This window comes from Podarcis tiliguerta (assembly GCF_965153285.1).
Source record: "Podarcis tiliguerta genome assembly, chromosome: 2".
Lineage (NCBI taxonomy): Eukaryota > Metazoa > Chordata > Lepidosauria > Squamata > Lacertidae > Podarcis > Podarcis tiliguerta.
In genome coordinates this window covers 80,018,651-80,033,785 of record NC_139535.1, presented here as the reverse complement: position 1 = coordinate 80,033,785, position 15,135 = coordinate 80,018,651, and the positions used below count along the sequence as shown (strand labels likewise).

The following is a 15,135-nucleotide window of genomic DNA, read 5'->3' as shown; positions in this document are numbered from 1 at the left end:
GAGACACAAGCAGACTCTTCTGGGCCCACCATAACCTGGCCTTCTCTTCCTGCTTTACCTGATTGCAGAGCACTTTGGGGCATGTAAAAGCCATTGGAAAAGGGACCCTGCTTCCTCAATGGCAAAGCAACCCAAAGCTGGTCTCAGAATCCTACCTGTTGGCAGCAGACTGCTTCATATCCAGTTAAAGTATGTTTAGAAAAAGTTTATTAAAAATAAACATTAGGAAGAACTTCCTGACAGTAAGAGCTGTTCGACAGTGGAATTTGCTGCCAAGGAGTGTGGTGGAGTCTCCTTCTTTGGAGGTCTTTAAGCAGAGGCTTGACAACCATATGTCAGGAGTGCTCTGATGGTGTTTCCTGCTTGGCAGGGGGTTGGACTCGATGGCCCTTGTGGTCTCTTCCAACTCTATGATTCTATGATTCTAAGAGAGAGCTGAAATGCATGGCATTAAGAAGCAATAGTGCACACTTTTAGCAGATGCTGTGCTAACGCTCTCTCTCTCTCTCTCTCTCTCTCTCTCTCTGTGTGTGTGTGTGTGTGTGTGTGTAATGTTCCTAACCCCCCACTTGTCTTTGCTCATAGAGTTGCTTTTGTCCTTAGAAACCTCACAATCTGGTCCTGGTCCGAAATAGTTTAGTTCATATGTCTTCTGCCGGATTGAATATATAGAGGTGGTTGGATGATTTCACCTTCCATTTGTTGAGAACTAGTTGCTTGAGGGAACTTACACAATAAGGGAGAGGTTGCAGTAGTCCCTGGTAATTATTGTTTTGGTTAATGAAGTCCTAAATTCAGAGCCTGCTGAACAACAAAGGCTGAAGTCCTGTGCACACATAACGGGAATAAATCCCACTTGCACTTGAGTCAACATTCATAAGACCAAATAGAAAGGTGGCAAGGAGACACCCATATCTATTTGCACTCTTACCAGCAGTCCTTGGGACTCAGCTGCTGAGCCTTGGTTTTGACAGGAGCGAGCTGTGCCCTACACTGGGGCAACAAGCCAGCCAGCCAGCCAATGCTTCATACCTGGGAATGGCACAATAGGCCTCATTCCTCATGCCATGGTGGTTGGAGGAGGAGGAGGAGATGGGTGGGAATGTGAAGCAATGGGTGGGAAGGAGAACCTGCTATGTGACTCACTGGGAGAAACCAACCAACATAGCTGCATTTTGGGAGTGCTTCTGAGGCCATAAAATTGGAAGAGGCTGTTCTGCAGCAAGGTTGTAAAACAGGCCTATTGTGCAGGAACATACTTTAGTAGCATGAATAACACTGATGGTGTTAACTCTGTGGTGGGAGGCCTGGTGTTTACATGAGCATGCACCAAAGTAATTATTTGGCAGTTCACATTTTTGTTTTCCTGGCAAAATGCATTTACAGCGGTACCTCAGGTTAAGAACTTAATTCGTTTCAGAGGTCCGTTCTTAACCTGAAACTGTTCTTAACCTGAAGCACCACTTTAGCTAATGGGGCCTCCCGCTGCTGCCATGCCGCCGTTGTGCAATTTCTGTTCTCAATCTGAAGCAAAGTTCTTAACCTGAGGTACTATTTCTGGCTTAGCAGAGTCTGTAACCTGAAGCGTCTTTAATCTGAGGTACCACTAAACTTAAAAGACTTAAATAACATGGGGGGGGGGGGTAGAAGAAACGCCAGCAGAATTAAAACAGATGTAAAACATTGTAAAAGGCCAGAGTCAATGTAAGAGATCTTCAGTTAATTGGGTAGGAGGCATAACTTAGTGGTAAAGCACATGCAAAAGGCCACCTCAGTCTCCAGATGAAGGATAACAGGTGATAGGAAAGATTCACCTACTTGAGCCGCTGCTCAGAGTAAACATTACTGGGCTAGATGGACAAAGAGCCCTACCTGGTACAAGGTAGAATCCTATGTTCCCATGTACTTGGTACTAAAAGGATATAAAGTGCTAGCTGGGCTTCCTGGAGAGGACATTCCATAAATGCGGTGCCACCACTGAAAAGTACCTTTCTCTGATCGCCACCAGTCTAACCTAAATAGGTTGAAACACTTAGAGATGGGCCTTGGAAGATGACCTATGCATTTGAGCAGAGACCAAGAGGCTGCAATCCTAACCCCAGCACCTGGAAGTAAGCCAGGCAAGCGAGAAGCACAGTTCAAGGGCACATTCCAACCAGACACCTGAGGGCCAATGAAGGGTGTGGCCTGAGGAGGAGGCATGGCCTAGGGAGAGGTATGAAGGGCCTGCATCTCTCCCTCCCTGCCCAGGTCTGAAGTTCCCCTGGGAGGTTCAATTGGTGCCTTCATTATACACCTTTAGATGCCAAGCAAAAATGTTCCTCTTCAACCAGACCTTGGGCTGATTGACATCTTACACCCCTTTAAAAATTGTGTGTGGGAGGGGATGAGCGGGGTTATTGGTTTGTGGGGTTTTTAGTTCTTGTTTTTATCATGTATTTTGTGCTTTTATATTGTATTTTTAGGTTGTGAACTGCCCTGAGATATGTGGGCACAGTATACAAATGTAATAAATTATCATCTAAGCAATACACCACCTTAGGTTTCAGGCAAGGAGTTTGGGAAAACACTGCACTGCACCACAGAGGAGTCTGTCAGAAATAGTTGGGATTGTCACTATGTACATCCACTGCCTTCGATATGGGCAATGACTGAAAGGGTCCAGACATGATGGATTATATGTCGGGCTGGATCATTTGCTCCAGTAGCTACTTATGCCAGTATTGGATACCCGACAGATTTATATTCTCTCTTCGATCAGAGGCCTTCAACTGGTGGATTGGGAACTCACTACCAGGTTGCCTGATCTAAGGTGGGTCACAACAGCAGCACTACCACCATACAAATGTATGGAATGAATGAATGAATAGGTCCCCAAATACTTGTTTGGATTACATAGGGGTCCTGTGTATGAAACCACAGAAGATTGTTGCAGCTTAAACATTTATGTGCTATGTCACTAGGTTCATTGGCTGTGTGTTGGAGCCTAATGCCACCTAGTGGTTAAAATTATTCAAGCACCTCAAAGAGCAATCATAAAATGCACTTTTATTTGTGGTGGGTGTTCAAACTCTACTAGACAAGGCTTTTCAGGTATAAGGCAAATAGCCGATTCTTCAAACCCCACTGAAGACTCAGCCTATGCACCACTGCGATTTGCTCTCCTATGTGATCAATTAGCTGCAGACTTCCTTTTGGAAGGGAAGGTTATACATCTTTAAAGGGAATAAATAAATAGGTGGCCACTTTCTATTCCTAATATGGAACTAAGCCTCCTTACCAGTCTTCACAGCATACAGATTTCTGGGATCACAACCAGCCACATTGTTCGGCTGAGTCAGGTCTTACAAGACTGTATGTGGATAGAGTGGGTGATTATGTTCCTGTATTGCACAAGTGAAAAATAATGCAACTTTAAGGAGAGATTTTGCAAAACTGAATCAAGGAATACAGTACATAAAACCTTGATCAAAATATATTGCATCTGTGCCAACTCTGACCACACATCAGAAAGGGCGGGACCTACCAGCTGATACATGCAAAAGACATGACTCAGTCAGGTTAACAATGCTTGTTATGGGACCTAGAGAAGCTGAGGGAGCTAAGAAAGAACAAGTGGGTGGTCCAAAACAGGGACAGTAGCTTAGGGTGCAGGCATCACAACAGAGCAGAGTCCCTCAGACTGGGGCTAAGGCTTTATTGGGCCTAGTGGACAGGGATTGGCCTTTGAGGGTCACATGACTGAATGCTCAGGTAGACCAGTATTACATGTAGTTGAAGCAGAGTTCAGCCTGCCAAACGTGCAGTTAAAGCAGAGTCCTGGTGCTGCAGAGATTAAGACACCAGTCTGCTGGGAGTCCTGGTTTGTGCACACACAGTGGGTGCCTCCAGGGAGCTTGCAGCCTACAAGAGCCAGTATGCTGTGATGGCTATCATGTTAGTATTACACCAGGGATATGTGGATCTTCAGACTGACCTGTATCAACTTGTGTGCCCTTCCCTTTCTCCTTTGTGGCTAGAGTTTCCACGTGCGTCACATTCTTCAAAGTTTCAATTAGTCCTTGATTCATTCTGAAAACCTTTTAGCCTCTATTTCACAGTTGTGTAATGCAGGAACAGATTTCTTGCTCAAGCCACTCCACCCAACCCTGATGACCTTATGGCTGTTATTATCAGCCTTCCCTACCTCACAGGGTTGTTATGAAGAGAAAATGAAGGCAGGGAACTATGTTTTGTGGGTGAGGAGTTCTCTAGTAGTTTAGTGGTCGTAGCTTAGCCCCTTCCTTCTTTCCTTCCTTCCTTCCTTCCTTCCTTCCTTCCCTCTCACATTTTTCACAGTGAGTTACAGAAGACAGAATAAGAAGTGTGAGTGAGGGAGTTTGTCACAGCTGGTAGCAATCCCTTTGCAAGCAAATGAATTCCGAGCAACGAGTTTTGCTTCCCTCCTCCTTCCTCCAGTCCTTTCGTCCTGCCTGGAGCTGCCATGGAAACGGAATAAAGCCTCTTGCACTGAGTACAGTGTGGTGTGCAGGCTTAATGCACAAGCAAAGGAGAGGGTCTGGGAGAGGAAGATCCTTGCCGGCGGGAGAGAAAAGAGCAGAGGTTGTGCATGAAGAGGTCTAGAACCGCCTGCAGGTGAGGAATTGATGCCAAATGGGATAAGGAAGTCAGAGAGGGAGAGAAGCTTGGCATGTAACCCACGACCAGTGTTATAACCACAGCCAAAAAAATGCGTGTGTCTGTGCATGCTAAAACCACCCTTCTAAATGATATTTAAGGACAGCCTGCTGCAGATCTGGCAACAGTGAAGTGGTTCTGTTTCAAGGCTGAGTGTCTGGGAGTGCGTGTGTTTTGTTGGTGGATGTTTTAAGGTGCCCCCAAACTGTTGCTATTTTGTGGGAGGAATACAAACACATACTGGAACTTTAGGTTTGCACAGTTAAAGTGGATTGCAACCCTCTGTCATCCTAGCATCACAAATCCACTTTAAATAAACAACATTGGACTTTTCACAGTTTGCAAAGTGATGGGGAAATGCATTCAAAAGTGTGGGATGATGAATTATTATTATTTATTAAATCTGTATAACGCCCTATACTTGCAGGTCTAAGGGCGGTTCAATGACACATAAAGACCCTGCACGCACATAAGGGTGAATGTAAGATAAATACTCGTTGTTGTATAACTACCCCATAAACAAATCAGAACAAGCGCTCAATGAAGATCAGACATTGTCCAACTATTGTGTAAGCTTTGTGCAAGCATATCAGGATGAATGTTGAATAAACAGGTTGTCTGGAGGAGCCCCGCGTATTGTGGACAAACAACAACATTGTCAGCAGCAACAGCCAAAAGGAATTGGGAACTAAAGCAACAGCTGCTATCAGAGACACCAGGATTAGATCCTCTCATAAACAACTTGTAGCACAAATGTGCAAATCACTTATTGGTATCTCTGCTTTTCAACTTCAAGTAACAGTAATTCTTCCATCTACTCAGAGTAAGATATCATTAAGCCTAGGCCATTTCCCCCTTGCCTGATCCACTGTAGGATGTGGAAGACAAAGATGGGGAAATGGAAAGTTGCCTAAACGCCACACAGTAAACCACCCTCTGTACAGCCTTAAGGCATTTTTCCATCTTTCCACTTTCCACAAAGCAAAGTCTGGTTACAGGATCTAAGGAGAAACTGTGAGTAAGGAAGTGTTGTTGCTATTCATGACTTGGAGATAGGTCTTGCTTGGTGAGCATCTCGGCAGATGGCTATATGAATTATATTCTTAGAATTTTTTTAAAAAACACATATTGAATATTTTTCAAGCCACTCCATCTCATTGCAATTATTCTTATTATTTAATTAGGTATTTACCGTATTTTTTGCTCTATAAGACTCACTTTTCCCCTCCTAAAAAGTAAGGGGAAATGTGTGTGCGTCTTATGGAGCGAATGCAGGCTGCGCAGCTATCCCAGAAGCCAGAACAGCAAGAGGGATTGCTGCTTTCGCTGCGCAGCAATCCTTCTTGCTGTTCTGGCTTCTGGGATTGAGAATATTTTTTTTCTTGTTTTCCTCCTCCAAAAACTAGGTGCGTCTTATGGTCTGGTGCATCTTATAGAGCAAAAAATACGGTATATCCTGCTCTTCTGCGCCAAAAGCATAATCAAGACAGCATGCAGGATAAAATAATAACAAAAACAAACTAAAATGCAATGTTAAAAACAATAACAAGGAAGCCACAATAAAAACGCAGGGTTGTTTTTAAAAAATTACCTGGGATGCATACCGGCTCTGCTCAGCGCTCCCTTTAAAGAGTCACGTGGAGCGTGTGTGCAGCTCTTGGGGGCTTTTCCCCGAGGATGGAGAAGGGCAGCCCCTCAAGTCCCTTCTCCCACCTTGCGGAAAAGCCCCCAAGAGCCACACACAGTGAAGCGGGAGAAGGGATGGAAGGGTTTTAAGCAAGAAAAGCGAAAGCCGCTTACATGCTCTGCGCAGAATATTTTTTTCTTGCTTTCCCCCTCTAAAAACTAGGTGCATCTTATGGTCAGGTGCATCTTATGGAGCGAAAAATACGGTAAGAGTCCATAGGTCAGGGGTGGGAAACCTGTGGCTCTCCAGATGTTGTTGCAGACTCCTCAGGTTGATAGGAGCTTGAGGACTCAGCTACATTAGTAAGGAAAAAGTGTTTTATATGCGTTATAACACTGTGACACCAGATAGCACTGTGGAATTCCGTCGTTCACCAACATGCTTTCCCACTATGTTGTTTACAACGCGTTTTCCTGAAACACTTTTTTCATGTGTCTAGATCCAGCCTAAGACCAGTGACAACTGGAGGGCTACAAGTCCCTCCCTGCCCTAGATTATTATTTTTTCACATTTGGAATGGCAGTTCCAACTCAGCATCCACAGATGCCCTGCTGCCCACATTGGTGCCCCTGGGCGGGGGAGGACAGATTATGAGCTTTTATTTTTTATTTTAAGTAAGGCTCTAGCCTTCCAGGAAAGTTATGAAACAAAACATACAGGTACCCTTCTAAGTGATTTCTGCAAGATGGGGGCTGCTGCCTGTCAATGCTTTTAACCAACGAATGAAGCTGTGATTGATAAATGTGTTGTTTAGACACCAGGCATTAGGAATCCCCCTGTCCTTTAGCACACTTTTCCTGTTTCTGTCTGTCCTATTTATAGTCTTTGGATTCTCTTTAGTTTGCCCTTCTTTTCCCCGTAGCAGCCAGGATACATCTTCCCTAAGGTCTCTTGGTGTTTACCAGGGCTTATTCGCAGGTAAGTGGGTGCAGGATGGCAGCCTAGACTTTGGTTTATGGTTGACGCTCAGGAAACAGGAGGTTCTTGTGTCTTTGGAAGCTGTATGGCAGGCAGAAACTCAACAGGTCAAGGCAAGCCTTTCCTAGTATGGAAAGCCTCGCTATAACTGTACTGTCTCTAAGTTTGGGTTATGCCTGACCACTTTGTTCATCAATGACGGCGCTGTCAATAGTGCCACACAATGCCCGCTGTACAACTACCAGGAGAGGAGCATTCAGTGTGGCAGCATCAAAATGATGGAACTCCCTCCCAATGTGCATTATGCAAGCGCCTTCGGTTTTGTAATTTCAAACACATTTCTGTTTAACCAAGCCTTCCTTGAAGTGTGACCAGTTCTGTATTTTAGTCATTTATAGCTGAACAGTTTTAATGTTTAACTTTTTATATTGTTCCGTGTAACTTTGTATTGCTCACAGTTTAGGGGGGTGTGTGTGTGTGTGTGTGTATATATATATATATATATATATATATATATATATATCACTAGCTAAACGTGCTAAACAAGCAGACTTTGTTTCAGTGCAATAGCCAAGGATGTTACTCAATTCCCACTTACCATTTGCTCCTAGTGATGTTTAACCTGACAGAAGTGACCTTCCTCGGTGATGCCCACGCTCGGTTCCAGACTCTAAAGCCTTGGTGGGATGTCCTGATGGACTACTTGGTAGTAGCAATGCTTATGGTCTCTCTCCTCTCAGGTACTCTGCTGATTTCTGTTGACCATATGACCTGCTTGCCACTGAATTACAAGCTAAATGAGACCACAGCAGCTATGCTCAAGCCTGGAGCTATGGACAGTGCCACCAATGAAGAGTTTTCTGCTGAGAACAGTGGACGCCCAATCAACCTTGACTACCAGCAGTACCTGTACATAAACCATGTCTGCTATCAGAATGCTTTGCCTTGGTTCTCCAAGTATTTTCCTTACCTAGCACTTGTCAACTCACTGGTTTTAATGGCAAGCAGCAACTTCTGGTTCAGGTACCCTAAGACGTCCTCAAAGATCGAACACTTCTTATCCATCCTCATGAAATGCTTCGAGTCCCCTTGGACCATCAAGGCCGTCTCTGAAATGGGCTACCAGAATTCCGTAGACCTACCCAAAACCACGGATACTAGAGGGTGTCAGGAACAATTTATTTCCCCTTCATCCTCTCCTATCCTTGACTGGAAGGAGAGGGAGCAGGGCCGGGCACTCTTTGAGAAGATCTGCAGATTCAGGGCACATGCTGAAGGTGCCAGCTTGATTTATATGGTCTACATGGGACAAACAATCTTCAAAGTTGCCAAGATCCTAACTGTGCTGGGCTACACCTCCAACTGCATAGGAGCCATCTCCTTTGAACATGTTTGCTGGCTGGACACAGAGAACCTCACCGGCTACTCTGTTTTCCTCTGTAACCACAGCTTGGCTTTCATTCTGCAGAAGTTGATGGTGACCTACCTGTTCTTGGTATTCCTCTATGGGGTGGTGGGGGCTTACCCACTGATGTGGCTGCTGCGGCAGCCGCTGCAGAAGTATTCCTTTAAGCAAATGCGAGAGGACAGTCACTTTCTTGGCATCCCAGATGTCTACAACGACTTTGCTTTCCTCCTGCACATGGCTGATCAGTGCGACCAACTATACTCCTGGCGGTTTGCCATCTTCCTCTCAGCCATGAGCAAGAGCTCTTTGCTGGATGTGGGCCTTGAACACAAGGCAAGTATTGAAGGGCTGCAGCTGCATGTGCATTGATACTCAAGGGCATCAGAGAACTAAGGCTTCACAAGCTGCCAGGCTACCTAGGGCCCTCTTCTGTGAAATGGAAGTCCCAAAGCTTGCAAACAGTCCCAGACTAAAGCAGCCAGAAAAATAGGTATACTAACCTTTCTCAATCCTCATTGGTCAAGATGGGACCCACTGACCTAGGAAAGCCCACAGTATTCCACATCACATTTCCTGACATTACAACCTGGGGCTGTCTCTCTCAGGGGTCTCCATCAGTATCTCTCTAGCAACTTTGGCAAGATGAAAGATGCACTGTTCAGACCTGTCCTTGTTGGGCTGGGATTATGAATATGGATTTCATATGGATATGAATATAGAAGAAGGGGTACAGCTCAATAGTTAAGCATGGGCTTTGTATGCAAAAGATGCTAGGTTCAATCGTTGGCATCTCCACTTAGGGCTAGGAAAGGCTCCTGTCTGAAACCATGGAGAACTGCAGCCGGTCAGTAATACTGACCTAGACAGAGCAATAGTCTGATCCAATTTAAGGAGCCTCTGATATTCTGATTAACTGAGGGCTGAAGATAAGGCAGATTCACAACTGGATCCTTTAACTTTCGTTTCTGTTTTAATGCAGTAGTTTTTATTAGCTGCTCTGCAATAAAAACAACAGGTACCTGTGTTGCCTGTGAACTTTCCTCCCTGGGGTTAATAACAGCTCTCTCTCTCTCTCTCTGTGTGTGTGTGTCTGTGTTTGGGGGTGGGGGAAGGGATCAAGGAATTGGCACCAATAATTGGAAAACTTCAATAGAAACCAAAGCCTCTTCTGTATTTCTGCTTAAAACAACAACAACAAATAATACACTGACCTGGGGATAAGTCCAATAGGGACATACTTTTGAGTAAATATGCATAGGATTGCTGTAGCATTTATTGCATCTGTTCTAGCCCTGGGATATTAACAGAGAAGCAGATTTGAGTTGGCATGATTTCCCTGAGCTATGCTGAAAGTAAACACATGAGCACATACAAATTAATGTAGAAAACTGTAACATTTTCTCCAAATGATCTTTTCAATGTTTGTTTGTAAAAAAAGAATTGCAGGACTCTACAGTTTCAGTTTAAGAGTGTAAGGAGTTGTAGGTAGTGAAGTGATCCACTTTCTGAAACCAAAGGAGAATATTAGTCATCTGATGGCACAATGGGCCATCAGTGTGCCTGGCTGTTAACCAGAAGGTTGGGACGGCTGTGGGCAGAATTCCTGCATTGCGGGAGGTTGGACTAGATGACCCTTGGGGTCCCTTCCAACCGTATAATTCTATGATTCTATTTCCAAGCCGTTCATATGTTAATGAAACAAGTGTGGGTTCAACAAGCCCTTCTGCCAAAACAAAGAGGATAAGTCCTCCTACATCTCCCTTTCCTGCCTGTCTTAGAGGGGTGACACTTTAAGGATATATGAAAAATGTGTCAATGAGGCAGTGACATAAGAAAAGAGGTGTTTCTTACAGCAAGAATGAAAAATCACCATAACCTATATAAAAAAGGAGAGGCCTTGTAGCCCTGCAGTCAGAAACAATGATTTACAGCACAATCCTATACATGCTTATCCAGAAGTTCTATTATGGTTAATGGGGCTTCCTAAAGTAAGTGGATATAGGATTGCCGTCTTCTTAACTGGTAAGCAGATTGACGAAGGGCTAGTCCACACTTTCACTTATGTCATGCCTAGAAAGCATGGGTCCAAGTAGTTTCCTGCAGATTTCTGCATGACCCACACTTTCAAGGCATGGGTCCAAGCAGTTCCCCCCTTGCCCCGCTCCTTTCCAATTGGAAATCTGCTCTTTAGCAGCAGGATGAGAGGAAGTGTGGATAAGCTGGGAGAACAAGCTCACAAAGTAACCTTAGTAGTCTCTAGTTAAATGAGACAGCTCTGTGGTGTCCCCAGTTCCAAAAACAATTCAGGACAATGTCCCTTATTTTAAACACAAACAAGGAAGAATGCAAAAAACAGAAAGGAGCAACATAGTAGAACTCAGAAGACAAAAAGTACTGTACTCCCATAGAAATGAAATGGCCTGTTATGGTTTGCATTTTCTTGGAAGAAACCATTATTATCAGAATGTTCTAGCTGAAGGCAAAACATCCTTAACTGTAGCTAAAGTCACGCAGGTGATGTTATCTGAATTAGAGATGACAGACCATGGCAGGAAAGTCAAACCAGTACGTAAAACTAATTGACGCATCATGCCCCCCCCCCCCCGCCAGCATTGCACCTTCCACAGAAAAATTCTAGGAGTCTGTAAGGATTCGACATTTCCTTCTGATACAATCTGTATATGTATTTTTATGTAGGTAAGAATCAAGTAGGTAAGGTGTGGGGAACCCATGGTCCTTCTCCACACATTTCTAGACTACATGTCCTATCATCCTTGATTCTTAGTAATGCCAGCTGATGGTGATGGGAGTTGGAATCCATCATCTGGAGGGTCCGAGGTTCCCCACCCCTGAAGTAGAAGGCATATATTTAAAATGAAAGATGTGTCTGTCTTAGGATGGAGGCGTGTGTGCACATATATAAATATACACGCAGTTTTCTTCTTAAACTTGATCACCGTATAAGAGAATGCAATAAAGGCTTGCTTTGCTCTTTACTTTGGTAGCTGTTATCTCATAACATGCTTTCCAGGGTACTTCTTCATGCAGCGCATAGTTAAACTATGAAACAGGAGGCAGTGATGGACAAAATGTTAGACAGATTCATGGAGGATGCTGTCAGAGGCTACTAGCTGTGCCTCCACTGCTGGAGACAAAATGCTTCTGAATACCAGCTGCTGTGTCCTTGTCCTCCTTGTGAGTTTCCAACAGGTGTTTGGGTGGCCACTGTGAGAACAGGATGTTGGATTAGATGGGCCAGAAGGCTCTTCTTATGTTCGCACCAGACCCTTAAAAGTCTGCAGTTCACATTTTAGATGGGAAACAGATCCACAGCAACTCCGATAAGGAATATAAGCCCAGCTCTTTCGACTCCCAGACCTGTACTCTGGATGTCCCAGCAAACATTCTATCATGGGTACTCCACAATACCAAGAAATAGACAACCTTATAAAAAACCTAGCAAACTGTGATTCCCAGCGACCTTTCATGAGGTTGTAGCTGGTTCCATTGGTTCCCTATCTGCGCTTCCTGGTTTCCTATTTGATATAACAGGTCGGACCTAGCAGAAGTCAGTGCGACAGCTCCCACTAGTGCAATGCCCTGCAGTGCAATGCATCCTGCTCCGGAGTGTGGGGAGAACCCCCAGAACAGTGCAGGCGGGGGGTGGGGGAGAGAGACGGGAGAAAAGGCGGCATATAAATGCAACAAGTACTGTACACAAATTCTAAAGAAGCACAAAGGAAACCCAAGCGCAGACAGGGAAAAAAATGCTCTTTCCGTATTTGGAGCAGTTCAGCTCCCGCTGGTCTTCAAGTACGTGCCATAGAATCACAGAACTGTAGAGTTGGACCCAGAGGGTCATCTACTCCAACGCCTGCAGTAATATTTTGCTCCCCGCGGAACTTGCACCCAGGACCCTGAGATTAAGAGCCTCAGGTTCTATTGACTGAGCAACAGGGCAGCATCTTCTAACACGCCTCCGACCCGTCATGACACCCAGACATGCTCCCTAGTCCCCATCAAAGCTGAGTGGAGATGCACGAATACTGGCGAGGAGAACGTCCAAAATATCATTGACGGCGCGGCCGCGTTGATACTGAGCTCGGGCAGCACTTTGGTGCCCTCGCGCATGCGCGAGCCAGGAAAAGCCGCGAGGCAAAACAAGCACAGCGGGCAAAAGTGGAGCCGTGCCTTTGCGGTGGGCGGAGGAGGAGGATGATAATATGGTGGCCTGGTTGGTCCTTTCGGCGCGTGCGCACTGCGGTGTTTGTGTATTCTGGCTGCGCGGTGGCGGCAGCGTCGGCGGCTCCGGGGGAGGGGGGGGAAGATGGCGGCGTCCTCGCTGGAGCAGAAACTGTCCCGCTTGGAGGCCAAGCTGAAGCAGGAGAACAGGGAGGCCCGGAGGCGCATCGACCTCAACTTGGACATCAGTCCGGCCAGGACTCGGCCTAGTAAGGGAGGCTTTGAGGGGGGAAACGGGGGCGGCGGCAGGGTAGGCTCCGCGGAAGGCCCCCCCCCCCTGCTTGGGCGACTGACACGGGCCCGCCTGGACAGGAGCCCCAGGGCCGGAGGGATGCGGGGCGGGGATGGGAAGAGCCGAGCTGCCCCGGAGAGGGGCCGGTAGAGAAAGGTCCTCCCGGAGAAGCGAAGGGGTCGGGAAACCCGGGGCGGGGAAACAAGGGGGCTCTTGTTTACCACGGAGTCTGAGGGAGGTGGAGGCCCAAGGCCAGGACACCCCGGGGCAGGGAGAAAGAAGACCCAGGGGAAAGGTAAAGAATCCAGTGGGGAAGGGACTTGGAGGAAGGCGTGGGCGTGGGGGGCGGGGAAGAGTTCGGGAAGGAAGGAACATGTAGGGAACAGAGTTGGGACCTGGGACCTAGTGCCCGGGCTATGATCTGCGTGTGGGTTTTTATAGGAGGACTCAGGGTGGAAGGAGAAGAAATGAGTGTATCAGTGGGGGGCACCGACAGGAGGTCATTGGGGACCTTAGGCTAATCGATCTTCCTGGGGATCGGAAACCACCTGTGTGTTGAGCTTATGATGTGATGGCGTTAGTGGACCGTGGTTCTTTGAGATTTTCTTTAAAAATGAGGACAGTACTTAGAGCTCAGAGTTGCTTTCGTGGGGCCAAGAGGAGTTCCCATGTACTGTATTCTGATTAGAAAAACTGATATACAAGGAGTTATACTGTAACTGTTATACTGGAGGAAGTAAAAGTGGATTTAGGATCCCCCAATTGCCATATTATAACTATGTTTTTAAAGTTAGGGAAGTCTAAGCAACTGCTCACACTCTGCAATGGAGAGGGAGGAGGGGTGGGTTAGGAATACCATGAAATAGGGATATGCTGTGCTCAGAAATGTCCCCAAGTGTATGCTTCTCTAGATCAGGTTCCTGTCATTTGCTGGACTAGTATCTTTTTGTAAACAAAGAAGTTCACAAGAGCTCTTTATTTAAGTTCTAATTTAAATACAGGAAAGTTCCATATTGTGTATATAGCAGTGCTTCCAAAACTCATATGGTTTCCCCACCCCATCTTGGATTAAAATTGAATGCATCTTTCACCCTATACTCAGATGTGTGTCAGGGATCCTTCTTGTGTCATAGTCTAGTTAATAGTGCATCTTGGTTTACTGTTTCTGTTTAGTTATCTTCATTGGTGTTTCTAGGAAGACTAAGCACTTGCCAATTGTACCATGGACTATGGCAAGGACTTACCTGTAGCTTCCATATGCTGAGGGATATAGACAAGTGTAGGCATCCAATATGGTGACTTAATTCTTTCAAGACACACTTCAGCCTCTCTCATGACACATTAGATGCTCCAGCATGCAGTTTGGGAATCACTGATGGCAAGATGTGAATATATTCACTTAGAAGAGAGCTGAGGGAGGAACTTAATTATTTGGCATATTTATAGGCCTCCCTTTAATAAAGTTGTCAGGGTTGTTCACAGCCAGAAAAGCTCAGTCAGTAGAGTAGAGTATGGGCCAAAACCTACAAACTTGAGCTACTGGTTTTGAACAGACTAAAATTTTCATGATCAACCAACAGCTCAAGTTTTTATGCTTACTATAGCTGTTTGACCCATGTTTTGAGATACAGAGCTGAAATTTAACATGGAATAATATTTTTTTGTATCACTGAAGGATTTCCCCCTGTAATTGTATTGTATTGCTACTAGTTTACTTGGCACACAGGACAAAATATTAGAAAGTGTATTGATAACATGTATAAGTTTGTCATAAGCAACATAGAATGTATAGTACAATGATAGTGACATTGAAAAGATTTGGAATATTTTTAAATCTGATTTCTAATTGTTTGGCAATAGATTATCCTAGCTGTATAGTCTGTCTCTGTGAATAAGGCACTTACTTGTGTGGCCAAGGTGAAATTGCCAGGGCGAGAGTTAAATGAACAAAAAATCTAAATCATAAATATT

The 15,135-nt window shown here is 45.3% G+C and overlaps 2 protein-coding genes across 6 annotated transcripts in view; both read left to right on the top strand.

Annotated features, from left to right (window-relative positions):
- Window positions 1-431: 431 nt before the first annotated feature.
- On the top strand, window positions 432-9,730 carry LOC310673008 (volume-regulated anion channel subunit LRRC8D-like). 3 transcript variants are annotated; one of them, XM_083430885.1, is made up of 3 exons: window positions 432-2,812; window positions 4,459-4,635; window positions 7,894-9,730. In XM_083430885.1, exon 3 carries the CDS (start codon window positions 7,896-7,898, stop codon window positions 9,057-9,059), a length of 1,164 nt encoding a protein of 387 aa, XP_083287011.1. In that variant the 5' UTR covers window positions 432-2,812; window positions 4,459-4,635; window positions 7,894-7,895; the 3' UTR covers window positions 9,060-9,730. The 3 variants fall into 3 exon arrangements, with proteins under 3 accessions (XP_083287011.1, XP_083287013.1, XP_083287012.1); XM_083430887.1 differs by lacking the exons at window positions 432-2,812; window positions 4,459-4,635 and adding an exon at window positions 3,912-3,936 and having other exon boundaries at window positions 8,023-9,730; XM_083430886.1 differs by lacking the exon at window positions 432-2,812 and having other exon boundaries at window positions 3,955-4,635; window positions 8,023-9,730.
- A 3,145-nt stretch (window positions 9,731-12,875) lies between these two features.
- MAP2K7 (mitogen-activated protein kinase kinase 7) overlaps window positions 12,876-15,135 on the top strand; it is a 31,384-nt gene continuing 29,124 nt past the window's right edge. Inside the window, exon 1 of one of the 3 annotated variants that reach the window (XM_083430867.1) lies at window positions 12,876-13,141. In XM_083430867.1, the coding sequence (XP_083286993.1) occupies window positions 13,018-13,141 (124 nt within the window). In that variant the 5' untranslated portion in view covers window positions 12,876-13,017. The remainder of the gene's footprint in view (window positions 13,142-15,135) is intronic. The other 2 variants (XM_083430866.1, XM_083430868.1) reach the window with 2 other exon arrangements.